The 15,839-nt window shown below is 33.4% G+C and overlaps 1 protein-coding gene across 4 annotated transcripts in view; it reads left to right on the forward strand.

Annotated features, from left to right (window-relative positions):
* The window catches only part of AGFG1 (ArfGAP with FG repeats 1), a 113,251-nt gene that overhangs the window by 85,772 nt on the left and 11,640 nt on the right, over positions 1–15,839 (forward strand). For 2 of the 4 annotated variants that reach the window (XM_044670817.1, XM_044670818.1), the window contains exons 4-7: positions 1,260–1,422; positions 3,691–3,847; positions 10,315–10,434; positions 14,602–14,811. In XM_044670817.1, coding sequence (XP_044526752.1) covers positions 1,260–1,422; positions 3,691–3,847; positions 10,315–10,434; positions 14,602–14,811 — 650 coding nt within the window. Of the gene's footprint in view, positions 1–1,259; positions 1,423–3,690; positions 3,848–10,314; positions 10,435–11,104; positions 11,177–14,601; positions 14,812–15,839 lie in introns of all 4 variants that reach the window. The other 2 variants (XM_044670816.1, XM_044670821.1) reach the window with 2 other exon arrangements.

Raw genomic sequence — 15,839 nt, forward strand, 5'->3', positions numbered from 1 at the left:
TAAAATTATGGGTGTCAAAGATGCTATACAGATTCCCAAATGCAATCTAAACCCTTGTCTGTAAGGTGCGCCCCACTCCCATCGTCTCTTTGTCTGTTTGTCTGTCTCTCTCTCCCTCCCACTTCCTTTCCTTCTCTCCCTTCCTCCCTCCTTCTTAGAGTGCCTTCCAGTTATCTTCTTTTCTTATAGGAAATATTCCTTATATATAGGCATTCTGTCCACCCTGCATCTTGTTCAACTTGAATCATCTTTCTGCCTTTTTCTCATCCAAGGATTACAGTCCCAACATTTTGTTTCTTGTGTGGCCTAATGACTCTTAGTGTTTCCTGTCCCCAAGAGAAGTGAATTCCTACTTCCCGACCTCTTCCTCATTGCCCTAATACAGGCACTTTTTCATCTCTCCACACCCTCTACAACACTGAAGTCAACACCTCTACTCCTCCCAATTTATAGCCATTTCCTCATTCCCTACTCCCTCATTGCCCAATACATACATTTTTATATTCACACACACACACACACACATAGATATGTTTGCATGTATGTATGTCACAGACACACACAATATATGAAGACATTTTCTTCTTCTTTTTTTTTTTTTTTTTTTTTGAAATAGTTTTAGGTTTGATTTGGGGTCTCTGTGCTTCCCGTAGGGCATTGGCCAGTTTTATAAGTACCTTTTTATTAGAAAGAAAAACAAAACAAAATGACAACAAAAAAGTTCCTAAATAGTCACAAGTATTTAGTCTTATTTTGTTTCTTATTCCTTGGCCATATTTTTGTAACACTTTTTTTGCTTTCCTCTGCTACCTTTATATTGAAATCACTGAATATAAGTATGTATGTTAGCTTGGTTTAGAGGATCTTATTGATAAAATTTCTGTTTTGTTAAAAAGTAATATTTCAAAATCACACCTTCTATCACTGTAAATCAATGTCATTAATGTTTAAAAATTGAAGATTTATCATGCTACAGCAGGAAATTATACTAATACATATTAGAAATATTTTTACCACAAAATTTTTCATGCATTTGGCTTTCTACTTTTTATACTTCTGAAAGAATGTTGGCTTAATTGGGGGGAAAAGGTTCCTCTTTTAAAAAAGCAAAATAAGTAAAACTTCTTTTATCCTTTTGTTGCATTTTAGTATTTATGTAACCTTTAGCTTATTTTATTTGATCCAGTTATATAGAAACAATATTTTTTTTTACTTTTAAATGTAAAGGATTGAATTCTAAAACTTGATGTTTTGTTTAGGTATGTTCCTCCTGAACAAGCAAAAGTTGTGGCATCTGTTCATGCATCTATATCTGGGTCCTCTGCTAGTAGTACAAGCAGCACACCTGAGGTCAAACCACTTAAATCTCTCTTAGGAGAAACAGCACCAGCCTTGCACTTGAATAAGGGCACACCCAGCCAAGTGAGTAGTCTTTAAGGAAGTTTTCATGATTTATTCTTTAAGGTAGAATAAATACCACCCATTGTTTTTTCTGTTATTGTTAACTAAATTATTACTAATATTCATAGTATTAATATTCTAAGATTCAATAAAGCAGTACACATATACATGCATGAACACATAGATAGGATTTGGGGCCATCAGTTAGATGTTTTAAACTTTTTTGTCCTTAAATATAGAAGATACATATTCTTTTCCAGTTGCCTTAGAATTCCGTAGAAACATAATACAACTTTCATATAGTTATATTAATTTTGTTTTCGCAAGAAACTTTAAGATATTTTTTTTTACCTTTTATGGTGTTCTCTTAATTATTTGGTTAATAATTCTTCTCTAAGCCAAAGTTGTGAAAGGTGCCTCCAATTTTATATGGAAACCAGGAGGTGGAGATGAGGAGACAGAGAATTCTAGGCCTCTGAGACAGGCAAAGAAAATATGTGGAGTTGGAAGATAGAATGCCTTTTGTGAGGAATAGCCAGTGTTGCCGAGTTAGGTTTAAGAAGACTAGAAAGGCAGAAGAGGACCGGATTATGACTTTGAAAGCCAGAAGATTTTCTGTTTGATCCTGGAAGTGGTAGGAAGCCAGTGGAGTTCACTGAAGAGGGGATGGCATTGTCAGACCTGAGCTTTGGTAAGATTAATTTAACAACTGAGTAGAGGATTAGCCTGGATTGGGGAGAGACTTTTGAGGTAGGTGGTCTCACCAGCAGGCTACTGCAGTAATCCAGGCTTTTGGAGATGAAAGCCTGGACCAGGGTGGTGGCACTGTCACAGGAAAGAAGGGAACATGTACTAGAGAGCTTAGGAAGGTAAATTCAATAGGCCTTGAGAACAGATATGGTGAGGAATTGAGGACAAATCTTATTTGAAGGGCAGCAAAACTGGGAGGATGGCAGTGCCCTTAGGAAAAGGGAAAGCTTTAGAGGGAAAGAGATCACCTTGGGGTGTGTTCATTTTAAAATGTTCATGAATCATGCAGGTTGTGATGTGTAATGAGCAGTTAGGCACTCTATACTGTTAAGTAGAGCTGAGAGTTCTCCTCATAGAGCTCATAATTGCATCTCTGGCAGCTGATGAGTTTGTGAAGTAAAATAGTATGGAGGGAGAAGAGAAGTGGGCCCAGAACCAGGACTTTGGGGGATGCTCGTGTGGTCAGGATTGAGTGATATCCAGCAAAGGTGATGGTGGAGTGTTCAGGGAGAGAGTAGACTTCCTCAGTATGATTGTTAAAAGTATTTAACTTTATTTAATGAGGGCCTTCGAATGTTCTGAGGCTTTTCTTCTTGTTGACTTAGCTGATGATGCTATCTGTTTTAGTGGTCAAGTTAAATATAGGATCTATTAGTTAAATCAGTGTTAGATGCTCTATAAAGTTAAAAAAAACTTTTAAGCCATCAACTCTACTTAACAAAGGTAGCATTTTTGTTGAGACCCACATGACCCTGAAGTCTTTTCAGACTCTTCAGAGAGTTTTTGAATATTGAACTACCTTATGATGTGAAAATGTGGTATGGCCTGGGTTCCTGATAGAAGCCAGAGTTATCTACCAGCACATTGGCTTGACACTCCTTTGGTAGTATATGATAGTTTTCCAGTCTGCATAGTTGGAAAATGAAGTTTTTTATAATGCATTTGTGTAATTCTTTATTGCATAGAAAGATAATAGACTCAGACCTTGACATGAGTGTTTTCAGTCTGTTTCCACACCCCATCCCCACCCCCAAAACAACTTTGGAGAGAGGAAGATGTCTTAAGTCAGCCTAAGTGCTTTTTTCCTTTTGAGAGAATGGCTACACAAATTTTCTTTATCCTGTACTATCCTTACTAAAATTCAACGTAAGGGTATGGATTTATAAAATTGGGCTATAATCACAATCTCTTTTGGTTGGAAAGAGCATTAGTAGGCTTCAGAGTCAGGAGGGCTGGCCTTTAGTTCTGGCTTTGTCACTAATTAGCTGTGACATTTTTGGTAACTCACTATCTGTGATTCATTTTACTCATTTGTCATCCAGTCTAGTCAGTGAGCAGTGAGCCCCATTATATGGCAAGTTTATTTTGCTCTTGGACAGATTATTTTTGACTTTGATTTAGTTAAAAGTAATTAAAACAGTTAATCCATTTGGAATTACTTGGTCATAAAAATGTACATTAAGAGTGAGAGATAACATCTAAAGTTTTGACAAAGCAAATTGGACATGATTTCTTTCATAGCTGGCATTTTATTTGTAGTCCCCTGTTGTAGTTCGCTCTCAAGGACAGCAGCAGGCAGAAAAGAAGCAGTTTGACCTCCTGAGTGACCTTGGCTCAGACATCTTTGCTGCTCCAACTCCGCAGTCAACTGCAACAGCAAATTTTGCTAACTTTGCACATTTCAACAGTCATACAGGTAAGATTTTTGTTTTCTGACAACTGCCTGAAAAATAAGTAGTGCTAAGAAGGGCTTGAATATATGTGTGCAGTGTATATTTTTCAATACAAATAATTCATTGACTTCATTGTATTTCAGATGATTGCATCAGCCATTCTTATTAGTATTTCAGTGGTTTCATCAAATGAGTTATGATTAAAATTTGGATCTTCATTTTAGTGTATCCATCTTTAAGGAAACTATATGATAGTTGAAATATGAAGAAGCTTTTTCGTATATTTTGTTAACCAGTGTTAGTTAGTACAGGGCTATTTTGTTGAAAGGTTTTGTTGCATAGAAAGTAACAAAAGAATTAAATTAGGTAAAAAATTTTCCCTTGGAAATGAATGTGGGTAAGTCCCAAAGACAAAAGTGAATCTAAAATTTCTGATTTTGAAAATCTAGATGATCTATTTATTTTGGGTCATAATGTAAGTTTTTAGATTCTGGGCCCTAGTAGCATAAATGGCAGTATAAGGAGGCCACCCTGTCCAGTTTTCAGGTCTTTTTACCTCACTTCTTCCTTGAGATGGGACTCCATATCATCTCTCCTAAATATATTATTGTCTAAACAGTTCTTAAATTTTTCTAGGCCTATTCCTATTCTTGGGCACTAAGGAATTGTTCTTTTGTTTCTGATTTAAGTTTCCTTGCCTATAGTGCATATTTTCTGAATCTACATTATTTTGATTTTCCTTTTATTCTCTTTTGTCTCTCTTCCTTTTATTCTCTCTTTCAAATGTCAAGGTAATAGAAATAATGTTTTTAAAAAACTATTTAACATCTGTGTGGGATAGAACGGGCAATTTAGGTTAATATCATTTTAAGTATTGTATTAGATAATGCAGGGAGAGACAAAAGATTAATTAGACATAGTCTCAACACAGAAGGAATTTATAAGCTAGTATATAAGTAAACAGAATACAAAATAGAAAATGAGTCCATAACAGAATTAGAAAATAAAATGCAATAAGAGTAGGAAATGGGGAGAGATCTTTTCATCATTGCATCTTAGAGTATATCCTTCTATATGTCTGGTGAGTAAACCTTAAAAGACATGAAAAGCTTTTTATTTTCAGAACATTATTTTTAGTCTAACTTAGAATCTCTATTGCATTTTTTTTATTGCCTTTCCATGTATAGGAGTTTTGACTAAAACTCATTCTTGCTCCTTTGTCTTTTATTTTAATCATTTTCAGGCTAGAGGATAAAGGACAAGCAAATTTGCATCTTTCAGGAATGTGTACAACATGATTTATATGAGAATCTTAAACTAATGATTCCTAAAATTCTTTCTTTGTCTTTCCATGCTAATTGTATGATTTGAGCCACTTAAGTTCTTGGGATGAGGACATCCTGATCCGTGATGGGACAGAAGAGAGAATTGGAGGTTTTGAAACACTGGGGAGTTGAAATCATTTCTGAACAGCTGTTCAGTGACTTACCTTAAATTCTCCAAGTGGTCACTTTTGAACAAAAATGTATAAGTCTTGGTCCCACTTGTTACATCAGACTCTTTTAGCTTTAGTTGTTGACAATGACAGGTATATTTATAGGCTGAAACCTGAACAGAAAGCTTGAGTTTTTAATATGAAAAGTTCAGATTGACTTCTTACCATATAAGATGTTTTATCCTTAATTTAATTCTGGTTCTAGTTTTATTTGGAGTTGGTCTGTAATATTTTCAGTATGTTTCTCTGTTTATTACTTAATAGATAACAAATTTCTAAAATCAATTACCTAATTAGCATTTATTAAGCCCTTTAGTGCTAGGCATTTTTCTAGTCATTTGTATCTGGATATACAAAAAGAAAAAAATAATCTGTTTTCAAAAAGATCCTATTCTGTAGTAAAATGATATCTTAAGATCATTTTCAGATTTTCTTATTTGTAAATTGAATTAATAAGTATTCATAGACTTCAGGGCAATAATTATTATGTACATTTCAAGTTTCTTTATACTTCTCAAATGTGGCAGGTTTGAAGAAAAGATTAGAACTTGAGACTACATTTAATGTCACTGACCTAATTAAATGAAAAGGAACTCATTTAAGGAGATAATAAATTTCTTGTAGATGTAAGTTTTACCTTTTTGGGACCTTTTTCTACAGAGAGGAAAAAATAGCTTTTGAAAGAAAGTATAATGTCTACATATGTATGTAAGAGAGAAGGGTTGCTTTGCTCCCCTTATTTGTAAAGCAATGCTTCATTGAATTGCCTAAATTCTGTATCTTAAAGTGGTTTGTAATTTGAAAGTCTTTTTTCCTTGCCTGAGTCATTTAAAAGTTAATTTAAATGTTAAATGAGGAATATGTGTATATATAAGTTTATGGGAATGCATGTGTGTAAGCACTCTTGTGTTTTAGTATATACATATAAATTGTACACACAGCAAAAAAGTGACTGAAATTAGTCTGAAGTTCCTCAGGCTTTCTTCCTTTAATATGTTGTATTCTTGCCCAGAAATTTGTCTTGGATTAGATTCTAAATTTGAGTCATTGTTTTTGATTCTTTCTACAATTCTTTTTCTAGAAGTCCTTGCAAGAATTATGGGCTATTGTATGTTTTATGTTTTTGGATAGAACAAATGAAGTTACTGATGGATGACAAAGCTCTCATAATCAGTCTTCCTTTACCCCCACCCCCATTTTTTCCCCTATTTGATCATGTCATAAATTGATCTAGCAGATGGATTAAAATTAGAATTGTTTACAATAGTGTTTATATAAATGTGCTACTTTCTTACAGGAAAACTGAATTTCAAAGAAATTGAGACTCAGATTGAGTAGCTCTTGACAGAATCATAATAGCTAAGAAATTTCAGAGGCAGAATTCAAATCCAGAGCTTCTTTCTGTGTTCCCTAACTTTAGTCAGAAAGGAAGTTGACCATGGTCTACAGTTAATAGAACAGAAAATTTCACAACTAAGTAAGGCCTGAGAAAACTTTAAATCTAAGTATTCTTAACTTGGGGTCCAGAATTTATAAACAATATTGCAATCATTCTATTTTGGTATTCTATTTTTAGGATGTTTTCCTTTGTAGTATTCTGTATTTTATTGTATGCATTTAAAAGCATGATTCTGAAAATGGGACCATAGGTTTCACACAAGACTGCCACAGGGTTCAGGTGACACACAAAAAAGAGAAGTAGTACCCCTGATCTAGTTCAACCCTTTTATTTTATAAATAAAAATATTTTATAAATAAAAAAAACTGAGGCTCAGAGAACATAAGTTGCCTAGGGCCATGAAACTGGTTAGTAGCTTAACTGGAACTAGAGCCTAGGTCTCCTGAACTCTATCCAGTGCTCTTTTTCTTATTCTACCAAGCTGCCTTATCACGGACTCTGATTGGTCGTCTCCAGTATTCAGCCAGTCACCTTCAGTCAGTCACATAGATAGATGGATAGATAGATAGATGAATAGATAGACAAAGACAAATAGAAAAAAAAAAGAACGAAAAAAGAAAAGGTGGCCATAGAAGCATAATTTAAAGGTAGAATTTTAAACTTTTCATTCCTGCTTAGTAAGTTTAAAGTAAAAACAAACAAAAAAAAAAGTAGGAAGAATGACTGATTTCTTTGTGACTTTGGAACTTTGTCTTATTCCTTCTATTTAATTTGATCTACCAACAGCCCCTTTAAGGTGAATGCTGAAAGTACAAGCTGAGAAGTTTTTAGTTAGCCAGTCAGTGGGAGATCTAGAAATTTAAAGCAGTTGCAGGGCCTTTTCCTTTTAGCTGTTCCTCTACTAGACACAAAAGAACAATCTATTTAGAATTGGAATGTATTGTCAAGTCACTAAGGTCAACTCTTATTATCTTACCTATGAGGAAACCAAGAGAGACCCAGGTGGAAAAGAGACTTGCCCAAGGTCATAAATACATGTAGTGAGTGTGTGGCAACCTGGGGCTCAGATGTGCTTCTTCTTAACAGATTCAGCATTTTTGTCTTATTTGAATATGGGATATTGAATCTATTGCTCTCATAAAAATCAGTATCATCACTGAAGAGGCAGAGTTGAAGGGAGGAAGAAAGAAACAATAAATTTCTGAGTCATAAGACTGGTTCTGAAAGCTGCCTCTTTGCTTCTGTGTGTAATCTTGAAAAGTCATTAAACTTTTCTCACTTTTCTTGTTTATAAAATAAGGTGGTTGGACCAGATAATCATTAAGCTTCCATTCATTCAGTGAATGAACAACCATTCATTGGTTATACCTACCTTTGAGCAAGCAAAAATTTGAAATTCACACCCTTGAAAGAATGGAACTGTAATCTTTTAATGTCTTTGAGACATTTTAATTCTGGTTTTCCAGGGTCTGAATAAGGAGTTATGTTACCATATGGCTTATTTTAAAAGATTCATATCATCATTCACTTCTAAGAGTAGCATCTTTATCAAAATATATATTCTCTATGAAGTAATTAAATTGTTTGCTTCATGCTTCCATCAACTAACACACTCGTGCTCTCTCTCTCTCTCTCTCTCTCTCTCTTCCCCACAAAATGCCTCTTAAAAGCTATTTTTTTCTTTCAAGATCTTCTTTAACACGTTTATCATACTCATTTACAATCTAAGAGAAATTTTTACTTTTAAAGATTCAATAACACCTAGTGCTCCTGTATCAAATTTAAGATAGCATTCATTCTCAATGTTAGAATTGGGGCAGCTAGGTGGCTCAGCGGATCTCAGGCCTGGAGATGGGAGGTCCTGGGTTCAAATTTGACCTCAGACACTTCTTAGCTATGTGACTCTGGGCAAGTCACTTAACCTCAATTGCCTGGCCTTTCCAGTTCTTCGGCCTTGGATGGAGCTGATACTTATTATTAATTCTAAGAAAGTAAGGATTTAATAAAAAATAAATGGTATAATTAGTATGGGAATACATAGCAAACTAGGTATATGTTGATTTTAAAAGAATTTTCTGGACTAATCTTGTCATCATTTATAGCATCATTTCTAGGGGTAAATGGAAGTTCCATACATCTGTCTGCAAAGGCAAAGGCACGAGTTGGAATGTCATTTAAGGAATTGCAAACTGACCAGTATTGCTGGACAGTAGTGAATAGAGAGGAATAAAGTGAAGACTGTTTAAAACTTTGTCAGTACTTTTATGGTGCTGTATTTTTTAAGAATTGCAAGTTTTAAGCTATAAATTTTATCCCATACTATTATGGGATGTTTAGGAAATTAGAGTATGGTTTTAAGTCATTTCCCTCCTTTTAAAAGAAGTCATTTTATTTGCTTTTTTGTAGTTTTATTTGTTGAGAAGGAAATTAATGACTATTTACATCATAGAGAAATAAATATGTGTGGCTCATGAACAATTCTCAAGAACAACATATTGTGACTCCTTCCCAATGTAATTGCAAAGGTGGAAAAAAAGAAGAATAAGTACTCAGTAAGGGAAAAAAAAAGAAAAGCAGAAATAGGTTTAAAAAAATTATCTTGAATCCATTCCTCCTCCAAGAAACTGTTCTTTCCAAAAAGAGATTCTTTTCTCTTCATTTGAGCACATTTAAGAATCAGCTTTTTCTTAGTCAGTTACCTGATCTTGTGTATCAGACAGGACTCTCCACTCCCTATCCCATGACCGTGATTTGTTCTTTTCTCTTTCATCCTTCATTTTGAGGAAGATAATCTGCTTTTCTGAGTTTAATTCAATGTTTTAAAAATTCTTTCTGTTATTTTAAAATATTACTATCCATTAGTTTAATAACTACAAAAATAAATGGCAGGATTGTGATGAAATGAATTTTTTTTGGTTTTCTTTTTAAACTGTAATCATAGTTTGTATAGTTTAGATGAAGTGTGGCCATTAAGCCAATATTTTTGTCATTTTATAGTGTGTGTGTGTATGTGTGTATATATATATATATATATATGTAAACCCTTTAAAAATCTTATTCCATGGCCTATGGAAGGAAAAATGGGATCTCTTCATACTTTTGGATTTTATAAGTAAGATTAAAAAATACTTTATATAATGGTTACTACAGTGCTTGAATATAAACTGTTACGGAATCCATTAAGCTGATTAACACTTCAGTTATTTTAAGACATTGATATTATATAATATATCTTCATATTTTGCCATATCATTACTCTTGGCATTCTGTCTTCAGAGTTTCTTATAACTTACCAGATCATTTTAACTTAAAATATCTTCCCTGTTCACTCAGTGAAGATGTTTAGGGTTTAGTATCACATGAAATGGCTAGAATCTCTTTGGGCAAAATTGCATATAAGTTGTTTCAGTAAAAAAACTGAGCTGTATCATTAAGAATTAGTTTATGCTATTGTGTATAATCTGATTTTATAATGTAATGTAAATCATGGTTTACTCAAAGATTTTCCCAAATATCATAAGTTTATTTGTCATCTGTTTCTTTTTGTTTTCTCTTTTCCGCATTCATTAACATGTCTTGTTCCTTGCCATTTACAGCTCAAAATTCTGCAAATGCAGATTTTGCAAACTTTGATGCATTTGGACAGTCTAGTGGTTCGAGTAATTTTGGAGGTTTCCCCACAGCAAGTCATTCTCCTTTTCAGCCCCAACCTACAGGTAGAGCTATATAGCATTATGATTAACTTTTTTTTTTAATAAAAAAAATCTCTAGATGTAAATTTTAAAAAATTACTCCTTAAGTTCATTTTATGTAATTATCTGACAACATAATACTACCTTATGCAGCTCTGGGGAAACCTAAAATGAATAGTTTTTCTTCTTTTTTTCTGGGCTTTTTAAAAATCATAATCCATAACATTTTTCTTTTTTTTCCTACACATTAAGGCTGTTAAAACTTTATTCTGACCTGTTGAAGCTTTCATGGTAAAAGTTTTTTGTTGTTGCTGCTGTTGTTGAAGTTTTTTAAAATTGTTAATTGACTTGTTTGACCTCATGTCTGTAAGGGAAATGATGAAATTATTTCTTTTTGGCATCATGAGAAAGAAATTTTAATTACTCAAGCAGAAATGTAAAAAAAATAAAAGATTTATGTTGACTTTTTTTACTCTGCAAAAAAGCTTTTTGTGTAGGAACTGATGGTTAAATTTTTCATTCTTTTCCAGTTTTTATTTTAAAATTCATTTAACAATTGCTATCTGCTTAAATCTTTGCCTTTGTTGCTTTCCTTTCAACTTGTGTATTGTGTTAAAACATTTTCTTTAATTTTATTTTTTCCGCTCCCTCCTCACATTTATATTTTAACTCCAAATTATTTCTGGCCATCCAGCATTTAGAATGCTAACATCCAGCTGCAGTTATGGGGAATTTACTTCAGCTTTTCCTCTCCACGCTGTCCACAGTAAGTCCTAACGTCAAGTAGGAACTCTAGCTTGTGTTTTGTGCTATATTTCTTTATCATTTATTTAGATGTATTTCTGTTCTTTCAAAAATTACATTTTACATTCTAAATTTATTCATTTCATTCATATATTACTAAACTCAGATGGGGAACATAGTACTATATCTCCAGGAAAATAAGTAAGGCAGAATTGCCATGAGAACTGAGTAAAATTTATTTTATTGGTTAGAATATTAGCATTTTAAGGTTTATAAACAAGTCCTCTGAGATAATTATGTAAAACAAACATTATCTTAATTTTATAGCTAAAGGAAACTGATATTTACTAAGTAAATTTATTTGAGGTTATGGGTTTAAAGCTGAAAAGGAACCTCATAGGCCAAATTCAATCCCTATTCATTTTACAGATGAGGAAATTGAGGCCGGAGGGGTTTTAAGTTACTTTTCCAAAGCCCCACAAAATAGTAGGTACCAGAGCTGAGACTGGCAAAGGTCTCAAAATGTCACAGTTAGCAGAATCTAAACCCAACTCTTGAGGGAGTTATTAACAACTTTTAATTTAAGGAGTAAATAAAAACTTGAGAGAGTCTTCAACTAGTGTCCCCATGGATTTCTTTCTTAAGGACTTGGCTTGCTGGGTCTTCTTTGTTGCCTCCTCTGCCCCTTTTTCTGCTCTTGTTTTGCTAATAGGGAGAGCTTTCCTTTAACCCTTTTTTCCACTGGCCTGAAAATTATAATATAGAGTCTTAGTTTTGGCTGATTTTAAAAGTTTTTATTACTAAGCATTCTAGAGAAACACAGGAATAGAACCTGTCATTGATTGCATTGGAAATTCTTACTAAAGCAAATAGGCACCTTCTGTGCAAATTTCAGGCTTTAGAGACTTGACTGGAGATTGACTTGCTCAGTGGTCATACAGCCATTGTATGTAAAATGGTATAGCATGAAACCCCAGGCCCAAGTTTCTATCCATTTACTCCTCAACAAAAAACACAGTAGTGAACAAAATAATTGTTAAAAGGGAAAAGTTTCCAAGCTAAATTTCTTAATTTTCTGGGCCAAGGCCCAAGGAATGAGGTTTTGTTCTTATTTCTCTTTCCTTCCTAATATTCCTTTCTTTCAGAACAAGCCCTTAAAGGCAGTTGTCCAAGGTTTCTCTCTCTAGTCATTGGAATCAAGTATCTTGGCCCTTTTGCTTATTATACCTCTAGCGATGGTTGGGAGAACCCCAGGACTTCACGAAACATGATTAGCTTCTTGCCTCCTATAATTCCCTCCTGTCCTTATTCTTCCCCTAAGGAGCTGCCCCTCCATCCCCTTGTGGGCTTTCATCCATCTAGGTTATCTGGCCATGGACCTATAGGGATTCCATAATTACCCTGGACTCTGGATGAGAGGAGACCTCTCTTGAACTGCCCTTCAAAGGCTTGTCTTCCTTGAGCTTTGGCTTTTCTTTATCTACCTTAGCAGTGGTTGCTTTTCTAGAAATTTCAGTTGCTTCAAAGGAAATCAACTTCTTTCTTCCCTGTTCCCTTTTTTGTTCTTCTCTCTTGTTTCTCCCTTTCCTTCCTTCTCCTTCCTTACTCTTCTCTGCTCTCCCCCATTCCCTTCCTCTTCTCCCCTTTTCTCCTCTCTCCTCTGCTTTGTCTCCTGTTCTTTTTTTTTTAAACTTCCTCTTTACCCTCCTTTCTCTTACTCCTTTCCCCTTCCTTTTTCTTTCCACTGGATCCTAGAATTCCTATTCTGGTTGTTCATTGAAGCATATTGGTTAGGTGCATGTGATGATTGTTTCTGTCCTTTTTTTTGGGTAAGGTTGGTTACTTGGCCCTGTTGTTGGCAACTATCATTTGGACTCCCTTTAAAGATCATGTAGTGTTGGAATTATACATGGTTTAAGCCACCACGATCCTCCAAGATTATGTGTTGCTTATTGTCATAGCTTTCTGTCTTCTAGATCCACCCCATGGTGCACACACCCTTCTCCCCTTTAATATATACCAATTTAAATTGGTTAAACTCCTGTTTCTGGGATTCGTTGGCCAACATGCCTTCCTATAGACCGTTTTCTTTTTGAGACAGAAAAATAACTTTTAAAGCAAATTATATAAAAATGGTTTTCAAGCCACTACTAATTGTAAGTTTTCGTTTCAAGATTTCTGAGATATATATATATATGTATATATGTATATGTATATATATTTTTTTAGAAGTACAAGCTTGGTAATACAAGTATTTGCTTTCTTGCTTTTATGCTGAATGTAGCTCCTGAATCAGCCAAACTAATTTCTTCAGAATGATTTAAAATCTAAGATTAAATGGAGTATATTAATTGGACTTAGAAATATATTGTCAAATGCCCAGACCTTTGATAGTCCTGTAAGTGTTCGCTCTGACATCTATGGACATATATGAAAATTGCCTTTAATGTCTATTTGCCTTTTTTTTTTTTTTAATGGAAAGGTATGTCATTGGCCAGTAGTTCTCAAACTATTTGACCTCAGAACCCCTTTACATCTTTAAAAATGATCAAGGACATATCAAAGTGGATTATAGATACTGATATTTATCATATTAGAAATTTAAAAATCTTTGTATTATATGAAAATAGTTTGGATGCTTTGGACTTGTCCATGGTCACATATCCAGTATGTATCCAATACACAACTTGAACCCAGAGCTGCTTGATTGTAGCCAGTTCTCTCTCTGTCCACTGTGACACACTGCCTCTTAAATATGTATGTATATTTGTTCATATACATAGATAAGGTGTTTATAGGTATGTAACATACTTGTGTATGTGATATATGTATAAGATGTAGTTGTGTATAAATTCTACACATGCATAAATATATATTAAAAATATCTTTTTCCTACAGCATAGTTTTATTCACATCTTGGACTGTGTTGGTGAACTGGAATAATTCCATGAGATTCAGCAAATTTCATTTTACAAATGTTATAAATCTAGGGACTCTGAACTCCTAGACTAAATAATTGAGTCAAAACAAAACATCTTTCTTAATTTAATAGACTAAGTGTTTGTTTAAGCTATACCTCCATGAAGTTCAGAAAGAACTTGAGTTTCAAGTAGCATATTTTACCCCTTTTCCATATATTTAGTTTGAGAACGAAAAGGTATAGTTGGTGACTCGAAAGGTCTTCTATAAATAATATAACTGTTCAGATTAACATAATAGTTTTAGTAACTTAGAGAAATGAAAAGTTAGGGTAGAAGTATGATACAAGCACTTTGAAAATTAAGGTGACAGACTATTTAAAATCTTGTTAAGAAGATTATAAATAATTTGTTTAGTAAAACTAAATTCTAAGGTTGTAGGCTTACATTCATATGAGTAATTAAGATGTCATATTTAAGAATATTGAGGAAAACTATACAAAATATAAATATTTTTATTTCATTACAGGTGGAAATGTGGCATCAGTAAATGCTAATTTTGCCCATTTTGATAACTTCCCCAAATCCTCCAGTGCTGATTTTGGAGCCTTCAATTCTTCCCAGAGCCATCAAACTGCAACAGCCATCAATAAAGTTGTATCAAAAAAGGCTAATCTTCAAACAGCTGACAAATATGCGGCACTTGCTAATTTAGACAATATCTTCAGTACTGGGCAAGGTACCAAGCTTAAAGAAAATTCCCAAGTCCATATGTGTTGTAAATACAAATCTATTCGTTACATCTAAAAATTGTGTTTTTCTCAGTTTTGAAAAAGAAAAGTTTACCTGTGCTAAAAATTTTCATGTCATTTTGAAAATTTACCTGAGAAATTTTAGACTAAAGTCACTTTTAAAGTTTTAGTAGCTCTTTAAACCTTCTTTTGAAATTTGCTACAATTCATTTAGTACCATGTCATGTTTCTTGGTTGATTATATTTGAATCATTCTTATAAAGTCAGCTACTTTATGTAAAAGGTTATCTTTACACATATTTAAATAAATGAGGAAAATCCACAAGAGACTCATAATTGGAGAGTCCCAGGGCTTAAGACTTTTAGCTAAACAGTAATAATGTTGATGTTCTTTTTATTGTTTTCATGGCTTTGCCATCTGCACTATAGTAACCATGAATAGAATTGAAGCAATTAAATGAATGTCATTAGGTACATTCTGTACTGAGTCCCTTGAATTAAGTGTGTAACTGAATCATGTTTCCAAATTCTCTCAAGTCAGAGAGTATCATCATGGTTAAGAAATGGATGACAGTATCATTACTAGTTGAAATATAAAAACCTACAAAAGAAATCTGGTTTTTGCTTTTAAACAGCTCTTAAGATGACATTCTGACATACGTTTTACCACTAATATGTTAGTCTGAAGGACAAATGTCTTTAAATTCATTTGATTAGCATCTAAACTTGTTTATGCTTTTACTAGCATTAATCTTACTTTAGCTTTTATCATTACCACATATAAAAATGTGCCACTGTGTGGAAATTTAGAATTTTAAAAAGTATTTGTAGTATGATGCTTTATATTGTTAATATTTTAAATTGGATAAAATCTCCATTATGTTCCTTCTAAAATCTTAATTGTATTTCTAAAGAAAACATTTGTATATAGAATTGGGAAGAAGGATTTTATCTAAAGATATAAAATCTTGCAAATGGTATTCTGGAAGCTTCTTAAAATCTTATATAACCATTT

This window comes from Gracilinanus agilis, chromosome 3 (genome assembly GCF_016433145.1).
Source record: "Gracilinanus agilis isolate LMUSP501 chromosome 3, AgileGrace, whole genome shotgun sequence".
NCBI lineage: Eukaryota > Metazoa > Chordata > Mammalia > Didelphimorphia > Didelphidae > Gracilinanus > Gracilinanus agilis.